This window comes from Corvus moneduloides, chromosome 3, assembly GCF_009650955.1.
Source record: "Corvus moneduloides isolate bCorMon1 chromosome 3, bCorMon1.pri, whole genome shotgun sequence".
In the NCBI taxonomy this organism is placed as follows: domain Eukaryota; kingdom Metazoa; phylum Chordata; class Aves; order Passeriformes; family Corvidae; genus Corvus; species Corvus moneduloides.
Window position 1 is genome coordinate 2,074,204 of NC_045478.1, and position 24,277 is coordinate 2,098,480.

The 24,277-nt window shown below is 44.4% G+C and overlaps 1 protein-coding gene across 2 annotated transcripts in view; it reads right to left on the reverse strand.

Annotated features, from left to right (window-relative positions):
* Nucleotides 1-24,277, reverse strand: part of INTS9 (integrator complex subunit 9) — a 61,780-nt gene that overhangs the window by 11,668 nt on the left and 25,835 nt on the right. For both annotated transcript variants that reach the window (XM_032103586.1, XM_032103585.1), the window contains exons 9-14: nucleotides 22,976-23,087; nucleotides 17,489-17,669; nucleotides 15,224-15,284; nucleotides 8,263-8,434; nucleotides 3,344-3,468; nucleotides 2,298-2,465 (exon numbers count right to left, since the gene is read on the reverse strand). In XM_032103586.1, coding sequence (XP_031959477.1) covers nucleotides 2,298-2,465; nucleotides 3,344-3,468; nucleotides 8,263-8,434; nucleotides 15,224-15,284; nucleotides 17,489-17,669; nucleotides 22,976-23,087 — 819 coding nt within the window. The remainder of the gene's footprint in view (nucleotides 1-2,297; nucleotides 2,466-3,343; nucleotides 3,469-8,262; nucleotides 8,435-15,223; nucleotides 15,285-17,488; nucleotides 17,670-22,975; nucleotides 23,088-24,277) is intronic.

The window sequence follows — 24,277 nt, forward strand, 5'->3', positions numbered from 1 at the left end:
AATTGGATGTTATTTGTTAGAGGAGTGGAAACAAAGGCCATTTCTGTCAATATTCCAGGTTTCTGCTGGAACTCTCCAAGTTAAAGGGAAGGCATTAGAAATCAGCTCTCTTTTCCCAGGCTGGTGAATGCCACATTCCCTACAGAGCATCCTCCCTCCCAGCAGTTTTGGAAAGTGCAGGGAGAGCTGGAATCCAGTCCCTTCAGAGGCTGACACAAGGGACAGGCTCTCGTACAAGGCTCAGTTCCACCCTCAGAGCTTAGGGGGAAACCCAAAGCTTCAGTGGAATTTGAATAATCGGTGAGCCCCAGGCTGGGTCCCTGCACTCTGAACTCTGGACTGGTCTCATGCTGGTGAATGGAAGCCACGTTTTACCAGTCTCAGGTTTAATAGGATCCAATAAAGACAGAATTTTCCCAAACAATTAAATATACATGCCAAGATGGAGCTGCAGCCAAGCATATTTTCTAATTAAAGCCCTCTCCTTGTCTCCAAGCAGTGGGCTGGGCAGGCTCCTCACAGAATTGGTGTGAAATGGTGGCAGTGGGTGCTGTGGGCTGGATGAAGGATTTGTTACGTGGGTCCCAGTTCTGCACTTCATGTTTGGCTTAACTAAAGGATGCTCCCTCCTTCTACACTCCAATGAGAAGTCACTCAATATTCCAGTTTCCAAAGGGCAGTAATGCCTGCTTGCAAAAAGCCACTGTCACCTTTGCTCCAAGGACACATTTGTGCTGATTGGATTGTCAAAAAAATATTTTAAGCTCGTGTCTGTCAGAATATGGGTCACCCTTTGTAATATGGGTACATTTGGGTTTGATTTATGGGGTTAATAAATCATTAATAGATGTTGTGGGGATAAGTAATCCACATTTTAGATGGCTACAAGCAATCCATTAACCTGCTGGGCTCCTGCTGCCTGTAGGAATTAACCATTTATGGAAATTGTTGGAATACAAATGAGCCTTTTCACTGCTTCTTTACCATGAGTGAAAACTGATCCTTAATGGGAGGGGTACTTCTAACAGCAGGTACAGTTGGGGAAGGAGAAAGAGAACTCCTGGCTCCTAACTCCCAGGTTCTTTGGATCCTTTCCATGGTCCTGGGGCACTAATTCAAACTGCTCTGTCTCAATTTCTTCATATTTAAACTGGACGTGACTGGTTGCCTCACTCACGGCAGAGATCACTTTTTGTATTGTGAGATGGGATTTTCTTGCAAAGGACAACTCGCCTGAACACAGTTTTTGCTTGCTCACAATCACGGAATCATGGAATGCTTTGGGTGGGAAGGGACCTTAAAGCTCATCCCATTCCAACCCCAACACCTCCCACTATCCCAGGGTGCTCCAGCCTGGCCGTGGACACTGCCAGGGATCCAGGGGCAGCCACAGCTTCTCTGGGAATTCCAGCCCAGCTCCTCCCTACCCTCCCAGCCAGGAATTCCTTCCCAATTTCCCACCCCAAACTCCCCTTTCCCTGTGTCCTGTCCCTCCATCCCTTGTCCCAAGTCCCTCTCCAGCTCTCCTGCGGCCCCTTCAGGTGCTGGAAAGGGCCTGAGGTCTCTTCCTCAGGCTGAAGAACCCCAAGCTCTCTCAGCCATTTTTGTTTTCAATTCTCATTAGTTTATAGAGTGAAATTATCTCTCAAAAATGCTTCTTTTCTAGCTCCCTATTTGACAGAATGTGCTTTCATGATGAGAGTCAACTGTAAATCCCAGCCACAAGACATCTTTAGGACAAATATCTTTAGTTCTTGAGGCTGCACCTCCAGTCTTGGGGACAGTTCTGGGCCCCTCCTGACAGGAGAGACCTTGAGGGGCTGGAGTGTGTCCAGGGAAGGGAACGGAGCTGGGGAAGGGGCTGGAGCAGCAGGAGAGGCTGAGGGAGCTGGGGAAGGGGCTCAGTCTGGAGCAAAGGAGGCTCAGGGGGGACCCTTCGGCTCTGCACAACTCCCTGACAGGAGGGGGCAGCCAGGGGGGAAGAAGGAACAGGACAAAAGGAAACAGCCTCAATTTGTACTAGGGGAGGTTTAGGTTAGATATTAGGGAAAATTCCTTCACGGAAAGGGTGCTCAAGCATTGGGAGGTGGAGGAGTCCCCCTCCCTGGAAGTGGCACTTGAGGCCACCCTTTAGTGCCAACCACGGTGGTGGCGCTGGTTGACAGCCGGACTTGATGACCTTAAAGACCTTTCTAACCACAACAACTCCGTGATTCCATGACTTTACAGAGGCTGCTGAGCTGGAATTTGGCTGCGTGAGCAGGAACCCCCCGTGCCTGTGCCCTGCAGGGACTCACGTCGGGCATGATCTCGATCTTCTCGTAGCGGCGCTTGTAGGGCAGCGTGAGCACCTCGGCGCGGCGGTAGGACATGGCCGGGGGCTGGCAGTCAATCATCAGGTCCGTGCGGTGCGACTGCGTGGGAGGGGGCTGTGTGTACTGCTCCGGGCACACCACGTGCAGGGGCTGGAAAACAGCACCGTGGAATTCCCATCAGCACTGGAATAAACTGCTCCAGGGGCAGGAGTTGTGTGCAGCGGCAAGCCGCCCGAAATTTGTGTCTTTAATCATCACTTTGATATCACAGTTGCAACAAGGAGAGAAAAACTAAAAATATTAAATAGTTTTTTCTCCCAAATCCTTGCCAGATAAACTGGAAGCAAATGGCAACAGTGGTGGAGAGCATCTCAAGAGTCAACATGTGAGGCTGCAGAAACCTCGGCTGTCAATAAACAAGGCTGCAAAAACAACTCCCGGAGTTTTCCAGCAATATGTTAACAAAGCATCAACAGGCTGGTGGCCACTGCAGGATATAAGGAAGCCAAAGGAGAAGCCAGTGGCCTCTACAAGCTGCTCTAGAGAGAGCACAATACATCAGCAGTGACGTGGAAGGAGATGTTTATCCAAACCCAGGCAGTGGCAGTGCTATCAGTTTGCAGTGACAAGCCAGGTCACAGAACAATGAGATAAAGGGATCCAGGCATTGTTAGGAGGTTTGGAAGAATGTGTATTTCAGAGTTCAGCAAGATGGAACACAGGGAAAAACTCAGCCAGAAAAAAATGTGGTTATTATTTTAATAGCTGAGTCAGAAAGCAAATTTTAGTAGAAACAAATGGGATAGGCCAGTAAAGCCCCAAAGAGTCGAGGGGGACAGCAGGTACTACAAGAAACCTCTTTTTCTTAGACCTTTTCTAAAGCAGAGCTCAATGCTGTGTCCTGTTCATGGAAAAAAGGGATCTGGGTGTTGTCTCAATTTTTGTTTAATGCAACATTTGCTCACCGTTCATTTATTTATTTCAGCTGTGTGAAGAAACGTAAGAAAAGGCAGCAGAAAATTCATTACCTGGACTTCTTTGAGTAATTTAGACACCTGAATAAAATTGAGTCTCGTGTCAATGGGACAGTAAACACATTTCATTGCCAAGGGCTGATAGGGAGCCAGGGCATCCAGGTAAGAGAAATCGGGTTCTGGAAAGAGAAATGTTGCAAACACTCAAAGCCCATTAACAACAAAGATGGCCCAATTCCTCTCTGGTTCCAGCCTAGCCAGAGCTGTTGTTCAGTGTTAATTCTGTTCCAGATTTCTCTTCCCTTCCTCCTTCCCCCACCCATTATTTTCAATTAATTTGATGAAAATTACGCCCACAATTAGTCTTACCTTAATCAAGCAACAGAGCAATACTGTTTCATTTGAACACATTATTGCATGCTTTTTAGAACAAATTTAATCAAGACAAAAACATCATCTCTTATTTTTAATCAGCTCCTGTAAAGGAAGGCAAAATGTAGACATTTTGGGTCTTGTAAGGTAATCCAAATGGCAAGTTGGTTTTCACTATGACAAAAATGCAGCATGAAGGTCATATCTTGATATATAAATATATATACTTATTCTTTTGAATCTAAGAGCCAGGTTTAGGCTGGTGGGAACCCAAGGATCCTTTTATTACTGGATTAGAGGTTTGCCAGGATAAAGTCAGGCACTGAATGAGCTTTTACTCCCACAGAGAGTAATAAAACATTGAGAACACTACAGAAAAAGACTTTGTTTTTGGTGAATGCCAGTTGTAGATCTCAGGTGACACTGTAGGATTCAGGTAACCTCTTGATTCAGGGGGTCACCAACTAATGGTATGGAAAAGATGATGCCAATCCTATCTACCTGATAACTGTGGGGATGGATGGCATAAAGGGAATGCTGGAAAAAAAAAAAGAACTGGTATTAGTTTGATAAGTACAAATTGGGGAAAAGAGAAGGGGATGCATAAAAGCCTCATCTGCTGGATGATCCTGAACCACAGGGCCTCACAGGACACCAGGCAGAGTGAAGTGCAGTTCAAGCCTGGCTGGAACACAGCAGGAGGAATTCTCTGGGACCTGCTGAGGCTGTGAAAGGATGAGCTCAAAGGAAACTGAAATTCAAAGACTCCAGTCTAGATTTAAAGAGCCATCTAGGATGTTCTGACATGGCAGCAGAGCACAGCACTGGTTGGATTCCTCATGCAGACAGCAAGAAAAAAATCTCCTTCAAACCTTACCAGAGGAAGTTCAGCACCAGAGTGATATCCAACAGAAAGACAAGTTAATTGCTCACCTAAAAATCTAAAAACCTCAGAATCTGTTGCTGGCCACTGAGCACAACGTGGGGGTATTTACCCTGAGAGAACAGAACATGGCACCAGGCAATGATTCAAATGTTTGGAACTGCCAAAGGGATAAATTTCCCAAGTTTAAAGGAATTGTCAGAGTAGCGGCCTGGGAACACTAAAGTGAGAAATATTAACAAAAAATGAGAGTTGTGTAAGGACGTGCACATGAAGCCATGAATCCACAAAGATGAAATAAAAATTACACTGGTCAAAAAGCCATATTAGTTAAAAGCAGATGTGGTGGTGGCAGTGAAACAAAGCCTAAAAATATCAATGTAAAAATGGCATTTTATGTCAGTTAAGTTTAATAGCAATGAATAGAAGTTTAAAAACAGGAATACTGAGAAAGTTGGTAGCTGAAGAATGATCAGTGATCAATTAGGGTTAAATCAGAAAAAGTCATTAGGGAAAAACAGAAAGCTTAAGTCAGGCAGAAGTTCTCTGCTGGAGATGTGCCATGAAATTGTAAAAAGTTTAAAAAGTTACCAGAAGGGAGATTTTCCATCCATCTGGGGTTGTGGAGGACACAGAGATTTGAGGCAGCACCTGTTCAGCATTTCTGAATCAGCAGGTTCAGATAATGTACACATACGGATTTTTGGGCTAGGAATCCCATATAAAATCCAGTCCAAAGCCTCTCTGAACTACTCATAAGGACAGGAGAGCCTTGGAAAAGGGAGAAATTCTAATGAAGAAATCCTAACACGGGACTTGGAAAATTTAGAATGTTAAAAACACAACTTGAGCTGGGCTCACAGGGAACTCATGTGACACACAGGAACTGCTGTTCTGAAACCACCCAAAATCCCAAAGTCACCTGTCTGGAGGCAGAAAGTGCTTGTCAAGGACACATATTGACTTTTCCTGACAGAATCACAGGTCTTTAGCTTTTCCCCCAAGACTCCTGATTTACTGCTGTGTGACACTTGAGTTATAAAACCTTCCACTGTACGGCACTGACGTGCATGAGATGGTTTTAAACATCTCCCAGGGAGCTGGTTTTTAAAGAAGACTTCTTTATACCATGTCTTCTCCTAGAATTTCTTTGTGGCTCAGTGGTATTCGATATTTTTAATCAATAATCTCCTCAATACTGCTCCAGCAGTAATGTCTGCAGGTGACACCAGCCAGCAGAGCAGCACCACAATTCCCTCACAGCCAGGTCCTGGCTCCTGGCTGCTTTAATTTATATTCTTGTCGTTGTTTTTTACATTGCAGATTGGAAAGGTGGAGACTGACTGGTTCCTGTGGAGTGAACAAGCAGTGCTCACTAACAATGCAGGATGGTCTGTAGTTTAAAGGTTCTAATTACCAGAAACCAGTAGTTTTTCACAGGAAAAGCTACAACATCATCTGCTCTCACACACTGCTCCAATGGGCCGGGGTTCTTTCAGAACCACAGGAGATTTTAGCTTAAAACAGAAAAGCAATTTAATAATGGAAATCAAAGGCACCAATGGAGGTGCTTCAGATTTTCACTGGTACTAAGAACAGAAGAATTTAATCTGCTAGGAATTTCTATAGACATGGATCACAGAATCATTTAGGTTGGAAAAAAATCTCGAAGGTCATCAAGTCCAACTGCCAAACCCAGCACTAAACCATGTGGTTTTGTTCCAGCTGAGACAACCATAAGGAAATAGGCCTAGGATAGACAGCCATAAGGCAGTAGGACCATCCTGCCCAGGGGATGTGCCCACAGACAGAGACAAAAGCCATGGATAGATAGAATTTAGGAAAAAAACACCACAAGCATCTGGAATCACTGTGCACTCCAAGGTCACCTCCCCTAAAGCAGGTCTCAACTGGAGTTTCACTAAGTACAAACTGGGAATGAATCTCCAAGGCCACTACTTGCTGCACCCCCAGGTTGTTAGGAGTGACATTTAGATGCCTTAACAACCTGCCAGGGCCAGCCTCTGACAGAAGTGCTCGATTGCCTCGGTTCACTGAAGGATTAGGATCTCACACAGAAAGGTCAATTGGCTCTCTTTACAGAAGACACAGAGTAAGAGTTCTTGCCATTAAAGGCCAGTTCCTGACACCCTGGGCAGCACATTCACAACATGATTAATGCCACTTGTTCCCTGAGGATTCATGGAATACACACCCCAGCAAAGGCTCTGCACATCCAGGCTTAATTGAAGTCCTGACTGGAGTAGAATTCACTATTTCCAAGATATCCATATTGCAATTTTACCCAATTACTGTAATTAGGGCATGTCTCCTGAACTGCCTCAAAGGTCAGGAGGGATGGGCACTGCAGCAGCTGTGACCTAAGTGCTGAGGTTCCTTGCACCATTTCCCAGCACAAAACCAGTCTGGCTTTAAGTTCCCTGCAGGAACCCCCTCGTATCTCCCCTCCCATTGAATAGGGTTAATTACACACTTCAAATCTCCCCAAATTGGCTTAACAGTACCATGATACCATCACACTTTTTGGTGCCAATATTGTGAAAGAGTCAAAGGGACTTGCTTGTCACTAGCCTCAAGTCTACAGTTAAAAGAAGAAAGAAGGAAAGAAGGAAATAACCCTTTCCCAGCCCTCTTTTCTTCAGAAGGTTTTGTGCTTTCCAGGAGCTTTCCTGTTCACCAAAAACTGGAGGAAAATAAGCTTAACAGTGGGATTCCATCCCACCCTTGCTGTGGGAGTAGGTTTGATCTGTTCCTCAGGGCTCTCCTCCTCATTTCTAATTACTTTTTCCGAAAATCCACACTTTTTTTACCTGGCTAAATCATACAGAACACACCTCCCATTATCCCAGAGCTCCTTATACACAAAATCAGCAGTAAGGACCTAAAGGATTACTCTTTGCCTTCTCATATCAGGACAATGGCCACTGCAGGGCTCTGTTTGGGTGACACATCAGGTATAAATATACCTGCACAGAACCCCAGCTCGAGGGAAGGCCTTGAAGGATTTTTAATCAGGGTCAGCACTAGAAGCAGATGGAGAGAAGTGGAGGAACTTAAAAGACCTGTTGAGCACTGAGAAAGGAAACGGCTCCCCTGGGGAATGAGCCAGAGCTGTACCTTCAGCTACAAATGTGCCTGTCAGCCCAAAAACATCTGCACAAAGCTCAGCCCAAAGGCAGAACAGCTCAGATCCCTGTGCCAGGGCTGTGTGGGGTGCCCACTTCTGGGACAGCGGAGAGGACAGAAACCTCTTTAGAAACATTGCCTGATGAAAGGGCAGGAGAAGGGATGAGGAAAGGTTTGTGGTTCCAGTGGAACATGGAGAAGAAGTGTTTCTCCTTTCTGACCAGCAATCCATTAGGTCTTGCCTGGGTTTAACTTGCAGCCAGCTGCTCTTAATTCAAAAATTAATTTCCTGTAGGCATTTCACTGCTGTGAGTAACAAAGATTTTGCTCAGTCATGGCAGCAATGGACTCTGCATGGCAAAGGTTGGCTCTGCAGGGCCACACTGAATTAAATGGCACAATAATTACATTTGTCCCTGCAGCCAGTCCCGGGGCCTTAATTTAGATAAGTTCCTACTGAAGTCAAAAACTTCTGTCCCAGAACAAATGAGTAAAGCCCCAGGGATGTGGCCACACTTAACCAGAGTGCACAAGCTGTTAATTTGATAATGATATCAGCATTTTTACTTACCTGTGAATATAACAGTGTTCAAGCTGGATTTTCCCCAGAGCTCCATGAAATGCACCACATCCCCAAATCTGAGAGAGGGATGCCCAGTGAACACAACACAGGGCTGCTTGAAGTCATTGCTGAAGTCTCCATGGATGCTGGGATAGTGTTTCAATTTGTTTGTCTGAATGAGCTGAAAGAAAAACAAAAATCCAGACATTACCAACTTTTCATGCCTCTGTACGGTGTGTTTATTTACATGAGATTACAAATGTTCTACAATTTATTCCTCACTCATCACAGGGTCCCTTCCTGTATACCCCTTAGATTTTTCCAACAAATTTAGTCATGACTGTCGTAAATGTTATGAAAAGGAAGTCAGAGCATGGGGCCAGGTGCCTCCAAGTCCTTGCTCTCATTTCTTTGGTACCAGCAGGATGGTGACTGGGAGGAAACTCTGCAAACACTCCCTGCTTCGAGTTCCCTGGAGTGAGCAGAGTGCTCAGCTGCCAAATTCACAATAAGCTCCTTTTTCCTATTTGCCATGTCTGCAAAGAGCTCTGGGCTCATGTTTAACCTGCTTTTCTTGCATCACAGCAGTACCAGGCACTTTTGCCTTCAGCAGAATGTCGCAGAGTTTCCTCAGTCTAAAGGGTTCACACAAAGTCAAACCTGCTGAAAAAGAACAGACTTTCCCTTCCTGAACTATCTCTGAAACCAGTAACAAACATGAACTAAGATGTTTTGCAGACACAGTGCAATCAGCTCTGCAGGTGGAACACATTTCTTTGCTAAGATGGAGTAGTTTATTTATCAAGGCACTTTTCGAAGAGTTATGCTTTATTTCTCCTGTCACTGTTTTCTAATCTGCAAAACAAGGTGCAACTTAAAAAGCAATTTAATAACCAGGCTGTGAAGCACTTTCATGCAGTATTTTGCAAGTTTTTGCTTGGCAGGTATATGCTTCCATCTTCAGCCTGAAAATAACTGTAAATACAGTTTAAAAAGCAAGGAATTTAACACATGGAATCACAGACTGAACAGCTGAGATAAAAACCAGGGAGATAAAGAGTGTGAGGGAGGGAATGGTGCTTCCTTTGTCAGCCAGTTTTTAAAGGAGGCTGGGCTGTTCAACAAATCCTAGAATCGTGGAATGTTTTGAGTTGGAAAAGAATCTTAAAGCTCATCCAGTGCCACCCCATGCATGCAGGGACACCTTCCACTGTGCCAGGCTGCTCCAAGCCCCAATGTCCAGCCTGGCCTTGGACACTGCCAGGGATCCAGGGGCAGCCACAGCTGCTCTGGGCAACCTGTGCCAGGGCCTCCCCACCCTCACAGGGAAGATTTCCTCCCTAATATCTCATGTAAACTTTCCTCACTTCAGTTTAAGGCCATTTTCCCTTGTCTTGTGTTACTTTTTACCATAGCAGATCTAAGGTACCTGCATGGAAATGAAGAGAAGCTGAGAATTCTCAGCAACTTGTGCACCACAAAGCACCTCAGAATTCAGGTTATTACACAGTGCTGTAGATGCACGCGGATCATTTCCAAGTGGATCTTTGAAATCATGGAGGAAGTAGAAACTGGACTACACTTTCTGCAGTTTACAAGTACTAGAAAATTCCTATTAAATCTTCAAGAGGGAAATAGGAAAAAACCCATCCAATAACTGCTCTGGCAGTTGATAGGCACTGAATGTCAAAAACATTCCTGCAATTATACTGGTAAAGATTTCTGATTAACACATCTGGAGTGCAGGGTTTAGAATCTAAACTTAGCTTCAGTAATAAAAACTGCAGTTTAGCAGACAATGGGTAAAACAAATTTGAATCCATAAAATACTGACATTTAAATGAACTTGTAGGAAATGGCCTCAAAAAGCTTTTCCATGTTGTTTTTTTTTTTTCCTTTTGAGGGATGCCAAGAGTCTCAAAATTCAAGCTGCAGAAGCAGTTTCAACTGGGTAAACTGGAAAAGGAGGATGATTTATATTTCAAATATTAAATGGGATGTGTGACATTCCAGGGGAAAACTCCTCCAGGGACAGGCAGATAGGTCATGCAAAGACATCTCTACAGCCAGCATTTATCTAAGACACTCCTGAAAAATCACGAACTGTTCTTCCAGCATCTTCTCCTTCAAATGATTTATATTTGTATGCAGCATTCAGATCTTTTGGACGATGTGAGAGCAGCACTGGATGTGGAAAGCAGTGAACAGCTCATTTCCCTGCCATACCTCCACAAATGTGTGCTCAGCAACATAAAAGCTGTATTTTCTTCAAAGCATTATGGAAGCTTCAAATCCCCTCCTACTGCTTTGTAAAGAGACACAGGATCTCTAATCCAGTTTTCAGGAGCTCGTTGGTGATGGTTCTTTTTTCATCTTTTCTTTTTATCTTGCCAGATCTTTTCTGATAAGTCTGGTGAGGCTCCAGAGCTCTGCTCACAATCCCTGACTCTCACAGGTGGACAGAGTAGGGGTGAGAGGCTACAAAAACAAGTTTAAAAACATTCTGCTCACTCTAGTGAGAAAGCAGCTGCTGGATTTTAGTGTCTACAGTAAAGTCTCTTTTAATCACCCCATCAAAAATATATGGAGCTGAACTTGCAAAACAGGTCCAGCAAAATTTCCCAAATCATTAAGGGGACCGAGTTGGTAATGATTTGTGCAGGTTTTTTGTATTTCCAGATGAGATGAGGTGTGTAAACAGGACAGCCTTCACTGTGCCATGGTCAGACCTCCAGCCTGGGCCAAAACCAATGCTTGGTATTGAGCCAGCCAATATTTAGGTTGAAAATTTTGTTTCTGGAGAGCACAAGCAACATTCAGAGCATTTTTTTACAGAAAGAACCACTATTGATTGAAAGCTTAAGAGATAGGGGCTGGTAAAGTACTGAATCAAGAGTGAGAGCTGTGTTTTTCTGAAATCCCAAATGGTTCTGTTTCCCTTTAAAGCTGTACACTTGATTTACAGGGTCAGCAACTGCTGCTATAAACAGGATAAATCTCCAGAGCCTTTGTGTACCCTTTGTTGAAGTGAGCCAAGATACGCTGATATTTACTCTGTGTGTGTGTGTGCTCTGTATCCAGAATCTGGAACAGATGTGGCTCCTATCAGGGAATGAGAGATGCATTTATTACTTCACCTCCCTCCCTCCCTTCATCAGATCAACACTAACAGGGGCCTAATCCTATCACAGAACGTCCAGAGTTGGAAGGGACCCCCATGGATCGCTCAGTCCAACTCCTATATGATAATATTTACAGTACAATTCTATACAATACTATGAAACAAACCATAATACTACACAATCACCTGATTCCAGGTATTTATTTAAATGTGTTATGCAGGAACTGGTAAATGGTGGAGGGAATCAAAGATGAAGAAGACAAATTCTGGTATTTAAGACCACAGAATCAATATTACTCCCACCCTGGTGCTTTTTTGAGTCAGGAAAAAAGGGTTTCTGCAGCCATTTCTTTTAGATGTTGCTAACAGCATCCTTAATAAGAGCACAGTAAATCCAAATTCTCCCTCCACTGGCAAATACTGATCAATACAAATTACCTCTCAAATTTTATTGTTGCAGACATTTAGAGGAGTCTGGATTCACTTATTGTAGAGCCTGAAATTGTCCATGTAAAGATCGAACAGAGAGGAACAATTCAGCTACAACAATTGAGCCATTCTTTTATAAATATAAAGCCTCTACCTCCACAGAAGGGACAGTGCAGAGTGTACATGCCATGGATCCTGTTAAATTTATCAAGGAGACCCCGAATTCCTCATCTGGGGATGTGCTGGGATGGGATATTCCCATATGGAATTTGGTAAGACACCACACATTGGTTCTGGGATACCAGAATAACAAATCTGAGCTAAACAAATTACTGGTTTATGCTCCACAGCATTTCAGCAAGGCACTGGGGAGCTTCAATCTGAGCCTCTTTAGACAGATGATCCTTGGATATAATGGATACAGGACCTTGGAAGTGAAAACCACCCCCTGCTTTGCCAGCCTTTATTGACAACTATTTGGGATCTCCAGTTCTTGGCTTTGCAGTCACAGCAACTCTTCCCTCAGAAAAACCTTTAAAAAGAAGCTCTTTTAGTTTGTGCACCAGTAAAAGGCTGCAGGAGAGACTTCAACAAGAACCTGGACACTTCATTTTTATTAACTTCTGCAAGAACTGATGTCCAAATCCATCCCTACAAACCTGAAGCACTTCAGCCCACATTCCTTGCTCCTAACAGAGGGTAAAGTATTCCCTGCTCACTCAGACTGGATGTTAGGAAGCAAACTGCCACCACAAGAACTGTACCAGGACTGTGGAGGTGCAGATAAGATGAACATCTACTGCTCCATTAAAATGGAATTAAACAAGGAGGGAGAAATGTTTTGGGTTCTCTGCAGAGCTGAACATGTGTCTGGTTTTATTCAGCAGAGCAGAACAAGGAATGAGTTCAAAACACGCAACATAAATCATAAAAGTGGAAAATTTCCATGCAGAGACAATGCAAAAGCTTCAAACAACTGAGTGTAGAGAGTAGGGAGAAATAAAAATAGTAATTGTAGAGACAATGAAGATGCTTTTATTTATCCTCTTGTGACAATAATAAAGGCATATTTAAGTGAAATGCCAAATACAATCACAGCTGATTAAAGGAAGGAATTATTCTGTTCTACTCCACATCAGGCACTGCTGGAACTCATTGCTGCAAGGGACAACATCGAGGATTTGGGGGATTTTTTGCCTTCTTTGTTTTTAAATCTTGCTGTTTATACAACTAACAGGGACATCAAATTTCAGGACCAGCAGCATGCTGGGCTGGGCTTGTTCTGTGGATAATTAGAAGCTTATTTCCTGGCCTGTCCCTCTCTGATGTATCATGCCAGCCATGTTATTAATACTTCCTAAGAAGTAAGAGGCATGTCTGAGTAATTCCCTATTTTCCTCCAACAACTGAGCAGTTAAGCACATCTTTTCATGATGGGCAATTTCAGCACAGGTTACATTGCACAAGCCTAGCATTACTTTGAAAAAAGCCAAGCAATTCTCCACTAACAACATCTCCAACAGAAACCATCATTCACTGTCTGTTTCTGATACTCATTAAAAATCCCCTGAAGTGCCAGTAAGCAAAGCTCCTGCCTGCATGGGGGGGTTGTGGAGGCCCAGGATTGTGTTGGGAAGACATTTTCTGGATGTTTCACACTGTGTGAATGAAATATGGTGTCAGGTGTGAGATTCTGGAGATTTAAGAAGGAACCCAAGGCACGTGCTGAGCACTGGGGTCCTGGCATGGATGTCCCGTGGGATGTTCCATCCTGCACCTGCAACACGCACGTTCCTCCCTCTGTGCAGGGAAGCTGATCTGGGATCCACTGCTGGGAGGTCTTTCCTGCATAATTACCCTGATCTACACATGAAGCACATGAAGCAGCAAAGCTGCTTCAATAATTTGGCGAAATCTCACTATCAACAGGCCCCAAGAGAATATAAAACGTCCTAGGAATTAGAGGACAGAGTTATCACTCTATAAACACAAAGACCCATCATATAAGATGGGTTAATTAATCCAGTCTTTGACAGCTGCATGTTTGGCTTCTCATTTTTGGATGGGTTTTCACTTAAATCTGCCAGTTCCAGTGAATATTGTGAACCAGAATATGGGCTGTCAGTGAATCCAATGACACTGTGGATCAACAAGGACACCCCAGAAAGCAGGGATAGACAGAGAGCAGAGTCAGCAGCAAGGCTGCAGAGCCTTGTGCTCAGAGAATTTGGAATTGATTTATCAGTGGGAATGAATTTCTTGATTGTAAAATAAGTGGTGAACAGGTGGCTTGCCCTGCAGTCCACATTATTCTTGGTAACAGATTATACATAATTCACTGCACATCCTGCTTGAAACACATTCAAGCATCTGGAAAGAGTGAGGGCTCCTGGTCAGATCCTACTCCCAACAATGCCTTTGAAGCACCTACAGATGATAGATATGATGGGTAATGGCAGTTTCCAGAAGAAGTCCCTCGATGAGATATCTCAGAGGAAAAAAACACCCAGTGTCTGTGAAAGCATTGAATTTCTGGGCTCTTAAACCTGCCATGGCCACTCTGCACATCTCATCAAACAGTTTGGACCACAGCAACTAAAAGGAAGCAGTTTTCTGGGTCAATGTCTTACAGGAGTAGGATTTAGCTAAAATTCTCAGTCCTGTTTCTGCCTCTTGTTTACTTCAGTGGAAAAACAACCTGTTCCCAAGGGAGAACTTCCTGTCCTGATATGTGAGATAACTCTGAAGGCATCAGTTATACCACTTTAATTTCTGGTTGGCTAAAACTTCCCCTCAAATTATTATTCTGTTGGAGGGAGGATCAAAATCCCCTCACCACACATTGCAGGGAAATCCTCCAAATTCAGAATCCTCATTCCTCTTTGCTTCATTACAATGCTCAAATAATTTCATTTAAAATTGCCACTGACAGCACTCGGTGCTGCAAACTTTAGATTTTGATACAAAATCTCTCTTTCAAGATACCATTCCTCCTGCAGCAGACATGGTGCTTGCTGTGTTGAGGGAGGAAGGAATTGGCATGACTAAGCTGGCTCTGATAACAAGCTCTTAGTTTCACAGACTTGGAAATAAACTGCTTGGACAAAGGGAATGCTCGTGGTTGCAGTTGATAAGAGCAAACATCCCACACCAGATCTCCTTCTGCGGGGGAAGGAGTGAACCGGGCCAGCCTGTGCAAGTGATAGGATGGAATAAACAGGGTAATTTTGGAGTTGAGGGAACACCATCACTCATTCCTCCCCCATGCTCCCAAATTCATCACAGAAAGCAAAGGGAAAGAAACACTTTTATGACAAATTAAACAAAACTTAAATAGCTGTAGAAGGGTTCATCAGAAAAACAACAGCTACGCTGTGTGGACTGTGAGCCAGAAAGCAAACAAGATTATGGTTAACTCACCTCAGCGTGGGGAAAAGGAGGTTCTGGAAGATACACCTTTGTTTGTTTGTTATGACACAACCTTTAAAAGAACAGGAAATCAGCCGGGTTAGAGGTGCAGCACATCCTGCAGCATCTGCTGCCATCTACTGTTACACTCCTGGAGAAAACCGGTTTGGGATCTGAGGCACCAGGTGCAAAACCACCCATCTGTCCTGCTGCTGCCAGGGTTTCTGGTTAGAGGACCAACACCTACAGGACACAACACCTCAACCACAGCAGGATGGCACAGAGAAGGTGCAAGGCAGCTGAAGGTAATTCTGTACACACTGGAATGGAGCTCCTGAGCTGCTCAAGACAAATCTGGAACTCAACATCCACAGCATTTCCTAGGCCAGACCTCAGCAGTTTTTGCAAAGCCAAATCATCTGTCAAGAGAAAAATTCCACTGCCTCATCCTCAGCAGTGACTTGGTCCTTTTGCTCACTCTAATCCAATTCCCCTGTGCATTTTATTATTGCAGCTACAATGCTGGTAAACTACCTCTCCCCACGGCCCAGGGCTCACTGTGATCTGGCATTTTCCATCAATCACTTACCTTTAAAACAGAGATACTGAGAGCTGTTGATGAGCTCTACCCAGGCTCCTGATTCATCCTATTACAGCAGCTAAAAAAAGCTGTTTATCAGAGGTCTGGGTGACGTGACAATGATCTGCAGTGACACTGTCCTGGTGGCTTTTTCTGGGAAACACTGCCTGGCTCATACTTGCACTTTATTAAAAAGAAATGAGCCTGGGTCAAACTAATTTTGATAAAGTGTAAGGGATACTAAGACCAGAACATTTCCTTTAGCTGGGTAAAGAGTAGAATTACAAGGCTGGAATCCCTGAATAGCAACCACAGTTCTGACCCCAAACCTCTATTTTACAGATCAACCTTTGCCTCCATTTCCATGTAAATTCACCAGATTTCAATCCTCTTTACAATTCTCCTGAGGGATCAATTCACACAAGATTTCCAGGACCTGTCTTTTCTTTCCTGAACTCCAAAATCCAGAGAGGAAGAAGAGAAAAGCTACCTTACTGTATTTAATATTCTAGAGCATGTCTCCATTTGTAAGAATTTGGGAAGTGGTTGGGCTCTCCTCTCCAGGGCTCACAATCACAGAATGGTTGGGGTTGGGAGGGACCTCCTGAGATCATCAAGTCCAAGCCCTGCTCAAGCACTCTCAGCAGAGCAGATCATCCAGGACTGTGTCCAGCTGGATTTTGATGCCTCCACAGCAAAGTCTCCACAACCTCTCTGCACAGAGGCTGCAGAATCACAGAATCATGGAATGGTTTGGGTTGGACAGGACCTTAAAGCTCATCCTGTTCCAACCCCCTGCCATGGTCAGGGACACCTTCCACCAACCCAGGCTGCTCCAAGCCCTGTCCAACCCGGCCTTGGACACTTCCAGGGGTGGAGCAGCCACAGCTTCTCTGGGCAACCTGTGCCAGGGCCTCCCCACCCTCACAGGGAAATATTTTTTTTCCCAATATCCCATCTAACCCTGCCCTCTGGCAGTTTAAATCCCCTACCCTGATGGAATTTCAGGTGTTTGAATTTGTTCTGCCAGTGGGCCTCGCTGAAGAGACTGAACCCTCATCCTCATTACTCCCCATCAGGTGTTTCTACACGATGATAAGATCCCCCTGAGCCTTCTGCTCTCCAGGCTGGAGAGTCCCAGCTCCCTCAGCCTCCCCTCATCTCCGTGGCCCCGTGCTGGCCTTGTTCCAGATATCCCACATCCTTCTGGTACTGGGGAACCCAGAACTGGACAGGACACTGCCCACGTGGCCTCAGCACTGCTGAGCAGAGCAGGATCTCCTCTCCTGACCTGCTGGCTCTGCTCTGCCTCATGCAGCCCAGGACACTCCTGGCCTTTTCTTGCCACGGCTCAGCAAAATTAAGCTTGAAAACTCTATTTTGCTTAGCCAGGGACACGTGGTAGATTTTGGGGGGCTAAGACTTGCAAACAGGCACAGCTAAAACTCACTGAAGTCAGGAACATAATTTACTCATTAGTGTAGGCACCAAAAAGCAGAGATTGGGTTTGCACATTCTATAGGAAATCATCCTTCCCTAATTATAGAACACGTTCTTACACCCACCCACCCCGGTGACTTGAGGAACGTGCTCACAATCCCAATCAGGTGTATTTTAGAATCTGTCAGGTAGAGATAACCTGCACCTGCCTCTTCCCACAGCTGAGGCTGCACTTGGGGCTGCCCTGGGACACCTACCACTCAGCAAAGATCTGGGAGAACTCCAGGGAGCTGTTGGCAACAGGTGAGATGAAATAAAAGGGGACGTTGGAGAGTCCTGCAGAGTCAATGTACTGATAGAGGCACTCCAGCAGGTCGTAGATCACTCCAGAGGGGTAACAGGGAACCAGCACATTTCCCCCATTCCGGACAGTCATGGCTGAGGGAGAGACAATGAGACAAATCAATTCACTGGGTTCGTATTTAAACTTTTAATAAATTTCTTTCATCCAAATATTAAATAAAGCAGCTTTTGCACGAATTAGCACAACAAACTATGCACAGGAATTGGGAAGAAAACCGCTGATCATTAAATACATTTATTTTCTGTCTTCTCCAAGCTCAATGAAGCGATTCCACTCCTTTAGCTGGGGGCACATGACAGCCTGAGCACATGGAAAACTCCTGACAGGAGAGGGCGGCCGTGCACTGGCACAGGAGGATAAAGAGTGACACAAACCACCTCAACATCAAAATAAACCTTGCTCCGTTTCTCAGCTGTCCCCCAGAGGGGAAGGACAACAGCTCCCAGGCCTCAACCAAAAGCACTGCACATGGTGAGCTGTTCTGTGCTTGGATTTCAGACGAAAGGCTGAAGGTTGTGGTTATTTCAAACAGCCCTCAGAGCTAGAAATGGGTGATGGAATGTTTGTCCTTTTTAAAAACTCTAAATATTTCTGTCCTTTCCATATAACAAGAACAATTTAAAACCTGCAGACAGCATGGGACTAGATAAAAATGAGGAGAAGAAAAAGGAAAAATAAGTTTACTTTGTAATTGAGACAGATCTGAGCACAATAGCAAAAGCAAGCAGAGAGCAAACATTGCGCTCTTTTGGCAGAATGAATTACAAAAATTCTGAACCTTCTGTGAAAGGAGAAATATTTGTTCAGCTCAGTGAGCAATTTCACCTGTGGTCGTGGGGTAAAACCATCTATTTTTAATAGCAGTGCAGCAGCAGTAACATTACGCACCAAGCATTCCACAACAAGCTGTGGAAGAGCCTGAAAATACAAATATTGCATCCCCCCAAAATCACTTCCTTCACTTCTATTTCTTGCTGAGCTTTGTTGGGGTATGAACGTAGCACTTTAAGGGTCTTTTTGCCCCTGATGGGGCAAAATCTTCCTCAAGGAAGATTTTTCTGGCTGAATGTTTTACAGAGTTCAGGGAGAGGCCCAGCCTGGTAGGATTTTTCACATGCATTTGTGGTTGTTTTACTCCTTGTAGCAGTCAATGCCTATGACATGGTGCTATCAACAACTGGGGATAAACAAGGGGCCCTAGATCAATTGTAATACAACTGCAGGGTAGTGGATTTATTTCTCCAGGCCATATACAGACTATACCATCAAAATATTTGTGGATATGAATAGCAATAGTTCACATTTGTCTAGAACTCGAGATGTTCCCAAACATCCCAGCAATGTGTGGCATTATCCCCCTCACATGAGCAAATCTAAACTGTCCCAGCTGCAAACAGGACGTGAAGAGAGCATTGAGGAGGTTAAAAACAACATTTTCAAAGCCATCTGGAGGTGGAAGTTGAGGCTCTGGTTCCAGGACCCGAATTTGCATTGAGTCATTACGCACCCAAAAATGCCGCAGAGGAAAGGAAAGCACCTACACTCACTGCAGCAGGAATGGTGCACAGGCCAGGGATGGGATGCAGAATAGAGGTTAAAGAATGTGTTGAGGCCACAAAAAATGTGAGTTCCATTCCTTGGCAGTGCTTTGCCCTTGACTGGAGGCTGGGTGCCCACCAAAGCTGCTCTATCACTCAGCTGGGCAGGGGAGAAAATGTAACAAAAAGCTTGTGGGGAGAGTTAAAACCGAGGAGGGATCAATGACTAAATTACCATCATGGACAAAATTGACTTGTGGAAATTAGTTTAATTTATTATTCCTCTCTCCACAGGGCACAGGTCCTGCCAGGACCCTGCTCCAGCGTGGATTTCCCATGGGGTCACAGCCTCCTGCAGGCATCCCCCTGCTCCAGTGTGGGGTCTCCAGGGGCTGCAGGTGGATCTCTGCTCCCCCATGGGCTGCAGGGGCACAGCTGCTTCTCCCTGGGCTGCACCCTGGGCTGGGAATCCCAGCTCTGCTGCCTGGAGCAGCTCCTGACCCTCCTCTTGCACTGCCCTGGGGGTCTGAGGGCAGCTCCTCACATATCCTCACTCTCCTCTTCCCTGGCTGCGATTACTCCTGCACAGTAACTTTATCCTTCTTTGCTGTTATCCCAGAGCCTCTGATGGGCTTGGCCTTGGCCAGCAGTGGGTCCATCCTGGAGCCAGCTGGGATGGGGGAAACTTCTGGAAACCCCTCACAGAAACCACCCCTGTAGCCCCACACTACCAAAACTTGGCCATGCCAAACCCAATACAGCCTGAATTCCCAGCTCTCCCTTCCTCACAACCACTGGTTCTCTGGAAACCTCAAGCCTTTTCTGCTGAAAACAAGCACAAGTTCAAGATTCCTGCGGCCACAGAGGAAATATCGGAGGGTAAAGTCTTGGAGGAGGTGCCAGCTTGAGTTTCTGTCCCCAGCAAAACTACAGAGCTGGTGAGCAATAATGGATATAAAATCACAATCTAGGGAGTGGAGAACGGTTCCAGCCAGGTGCCCACCAGTCCAGGGATCCCAGATTCCACAAAGGGGTAAGAGTTTCCTCCCAGCTTCTGCAAAACAAGGGGGAAAACCTTTCCAAGCATATTGCTTTCCACACAAGCAGCAGGTCCAATATGGCTCTCTGCAGCATTACAAAGTTGTCAGTAAGAGGACACATCTATCTGAAAGCTGTTTAAAGCCCAATTTATCTCGGTGACTGATGGATGCTCTCTCTTGATAAAAGTTGTATAATAATCTTGGCATTTCAAATTTAGTCTCCTTCAGTAGCTCCATAACAAGTTGTACAATTTACAACTCACAAAGAGATCCTTGCTTTCCCAACAGCTGCTGCCACAAGGTCAAGTTGGCACCTAAAAAGCAAACTGTGCTCTTTTCTGCTCTATAAACACACACAGCCTCACACTCACACAAAATATCACCAACTGTCCCCACAGACAGACTGGCAGCTTTGCTGCTGTTGCCCAGGGCAATGTGGAAATAAAACTGCTCTCCTTGAGCTGCAGAGTGCTGGTGCTGCAGTGCTGAGCAGGGAAAAAAGGGGTGTGGGGTAAACTGAGAGGAAGCTGGAGGTGGGACAGCGTGTGGGTTCAGTGCTGCACACACAGGGTGGGGAGGAAATCAGTGTGACAGGAATCCTGGGAATCAGGGCTGCAGCTCCACATGCTGGGATGAAAACAGAGATTGAGGTGCAATTTTCACACTTCCATTTCTGTGCTTCACATCACTCCTTCACAAACATGCTGCTACCTCTTCATACACAGTGTTGGTAAATTTTGGTCTGCTTTACAGTTTTTACCTTGAGTATTCTGAGCTGCTGGTGCACTCCCCTGAACATTTTGGAAACGGGCACAACCAGATGAAAACTGCTATGCTCAGCCTGCCTACTCAATTGATTTTCCCAGTAACACATTGCTTTTGGATTTTTCTACCTCTTTGAAAGAAAACTGATTCTCTATTTTCTTTTCCTGATGTTGAGTACATAAATATGGCTGGTGTCATGTAAAAGACAGTCCTAGAACTGCATTAATATAGAATTATTTAATTTCCTCAGATTGCTGGTTTTTGGCAAGTACCACTCAAATTCCACATCCTTACAATGGCATTATTTTAAGCATGTATCCTCCTTTGGTCTTTAATGATTTTCTCATTTCTCTGAGTTTGTCTCATTCACGACAGAAACTGGCCTGAGGACCTGCAAAACCCTGAAAATAGTTCAGAATGTTTCTGTAACCCAGAACAAGTTGTGCAGACAAACAGCCACCTGCACTGACACATGTAACACGTTTATTTATATACAGTCAACATCTGGATTCTGCTTTGGCCCAACTACAGCTCGAAGACTTTAATTTTTAAAAGCATTTTAATTAACAGTCTCACTCTTGTTTACTCAGCATGATAGGAGGGGATTGTGCCACCGTCTGTCAGGGGGACAGTGACCTCAGTGAAGGTCCAGGAGGGACAGAGAAGGGCAGCACATCTGGATTGACCAAAACAAGGTCACCAGGGCTGATCTGTGGCAGCTCACAGGGTAATAAAATTCACAGTGTTTAAAAACAATGAAAACACAGATGAAATACACACATACATGTAAAAAACACACATTTAGGAAGGGAAGTCACGGGTGTTAACACAGCTTCAAGGGGAGGTTGAATTGAACAAAACCACTGAACATCATTAACTACACAATCATGATTAATTCAGGAAATTCCTGAAATAAAAATACTTAAAAGATTATGAGAGGAAAGTACCCTATAATCTCACCCTGCTCTCCTACTCTTCTCCAGGTATCTGTACCCAGTCCCTGTTGGAGCCAGGATGCTGGCAGAGAGGATCTTTAGTAAAACCCATGATTATCATTCTTATAAAATGCCAAAACGTGCTCTACTAACAGATATTTAGGATCATTGAATGGGTTGGGTTGGAAGGGACCTTAGGGATCATCCAGTTCCAACCCCGTGCCATGAGCAGGGACCCATTCCACCAGACCAGGAATTTAGTCTGATTTAGTCTTGTCATGTCTTTTGGTAACCTTTGCCAGGATCCTCCCATCACAAGCCTTTTATTTTTATTTGTAAAAAGTAGTGAATTTAAAATAAAGGGAAGATCTCTGATAAAAGAACAGGCAACACAGAGCAGGACATGGAAAGTGGTTTGATGAAAAAAGGATGAGAGCACAGAGGAACTGAGCAGGGGGAAGGGGAGAAAAGGAGAGAACAGCACTGGATGTAACATTCCAAACAGGCTGGAAAATGCTGCCATTCACACTGATATCACAGCTTTGCAATTATCAGCTTTTCCAGCTGTGAAAGCGTCTGATTAGGTTTTATATTTCTGGGGGTCTATAAATATATCATGACTTTTTTTTTTTAAACAGAGATTGTGCTGTTTGCTTTTGATATATTTAAAAGTCAGGTGTAAGAAGGGAAGCAGATGTGCTTGTTTTCAAAACTGAAAGTCATAAAAAAGCATGTAAAGATTTCACTCTGGCTGATACACAGGAAGGAAATAGTAATATCTCAGCTGGGAACAATATCCAAAGCCCAGGCAACATGTAGCCTGTTGGCAGCCAAGTGACATACTTAGCAAACCAGGGGCAGCAGATGATTAAATCTCATTATACCTGTTCCATTCCGAAACATTTTAGGTACAACTTGTGTCTCTCCAAGCACTTACTGTATTAATGACATCAGGAGCACATCGTAAAATCTAAACAGGTAGTTTTATGCCAGGAGCTATAGCTGGACAACTTATTCAGTTCCAGGAATCTCAGAATTATTTCCCACCCAAAGCCATGAGTAAGATGATAAAACAGGCAGGAGATTTCTCTCTGTGACCTACCCAGGTTGCTGCAGAACTCTCCCACCATCCCATCGGGGTTGGCAGTGGGGATTTGGGTCAGCCCCGTCAGGATGAGAACGTCGCTGTTTTTAAGAGAAGCCTGGTCCATAGGCTGGAACAGAGCACAGGGAAATAAAATTAGGAATGGGAGAGTTTCTCCAGGCAGGACATGATAGATATCACCAAACACTTTACACTTCACATTCCTCCATCTGTGCAAACCTAATTTGTTTTATACTGGTATTTTATTAAAGCAGAACGAAAATGCAAACCCATCTCTCTGCATCAGCAAACAGAAAGTAGATATTCAGAAATTACACTTTAGTCTGATACTCAATACATATTCTTGATACTGAAAATTTAGCCTGATCCAATCTTGACAGGGTAAATTCACTTCTCTCTCTGCAGATGGTGAAAAGGTAACTTTGAGCCTCACTCTGGGTTGGGATGCCCTTCCTACAGCTACTGATCAAGCAAAAGGGGGCAACTGCTGGCAGCTGTGTGGTATTTCACGGTTATTTACTCTCAATAAACAACTCTCTGCAGTCTCACCAACCAGGAGAGATTTCTGCCAGAAGAGACAGATGAAGAGATTTCCTCTGCTGAACCTCCAAGACCACTGTAAGGTCAATTCCCCTGCTCATAGCTCTCCAGAGCCATTCTGAAGCAGTTGAGAAGGACCCTGCTCTGTTAAACATGCAGGGGAATTTCGTATCAACTCTGACAGAAGTTTAAACTGTGCACCCCCTTGTAGGATCAGACCTGACATGTGAGATTTATCACAATCTTTGACTCTCTGTAGTGTGTCCATGAAAATGAAATGCCAATAATGCAATAAAAAATAATATGGAATCTGCCTGTGATAATGTACATAATGATTATGGCATATTAGATCCACATAATTTCAGGTGCCATTGCACTGAGAGGGCCTGCATTGATTTTCGTGGGTTAATGTAAAGAATATGTCTTAAAAGGCTTTTAGTGACATGTCTGAACCTGTGCTGTCAACTCCTGTTCTCCACTTCAGTGGCAACGGTGTCAATTCCAGCCTCAGGAGAGGGGGAGGCAGAATTTCAATAGGAACCATCTGTCAGAAGAACAGGGAACAGTTAATGGTGCCAGGCCTAACTCCCAATTCATTGGGAAAGAAACTTTGGATATGTTCAAAGGATATCCTTTTTAAAACAAAAACCAGTGACTGTTTGCACACACTGATAAAAAATGGGAATTTCACGATGAACTGCTCACCATGATCCTATGGAGAAACAGGATGGACAAACAACTTTTCACTCCCTGAGGAAA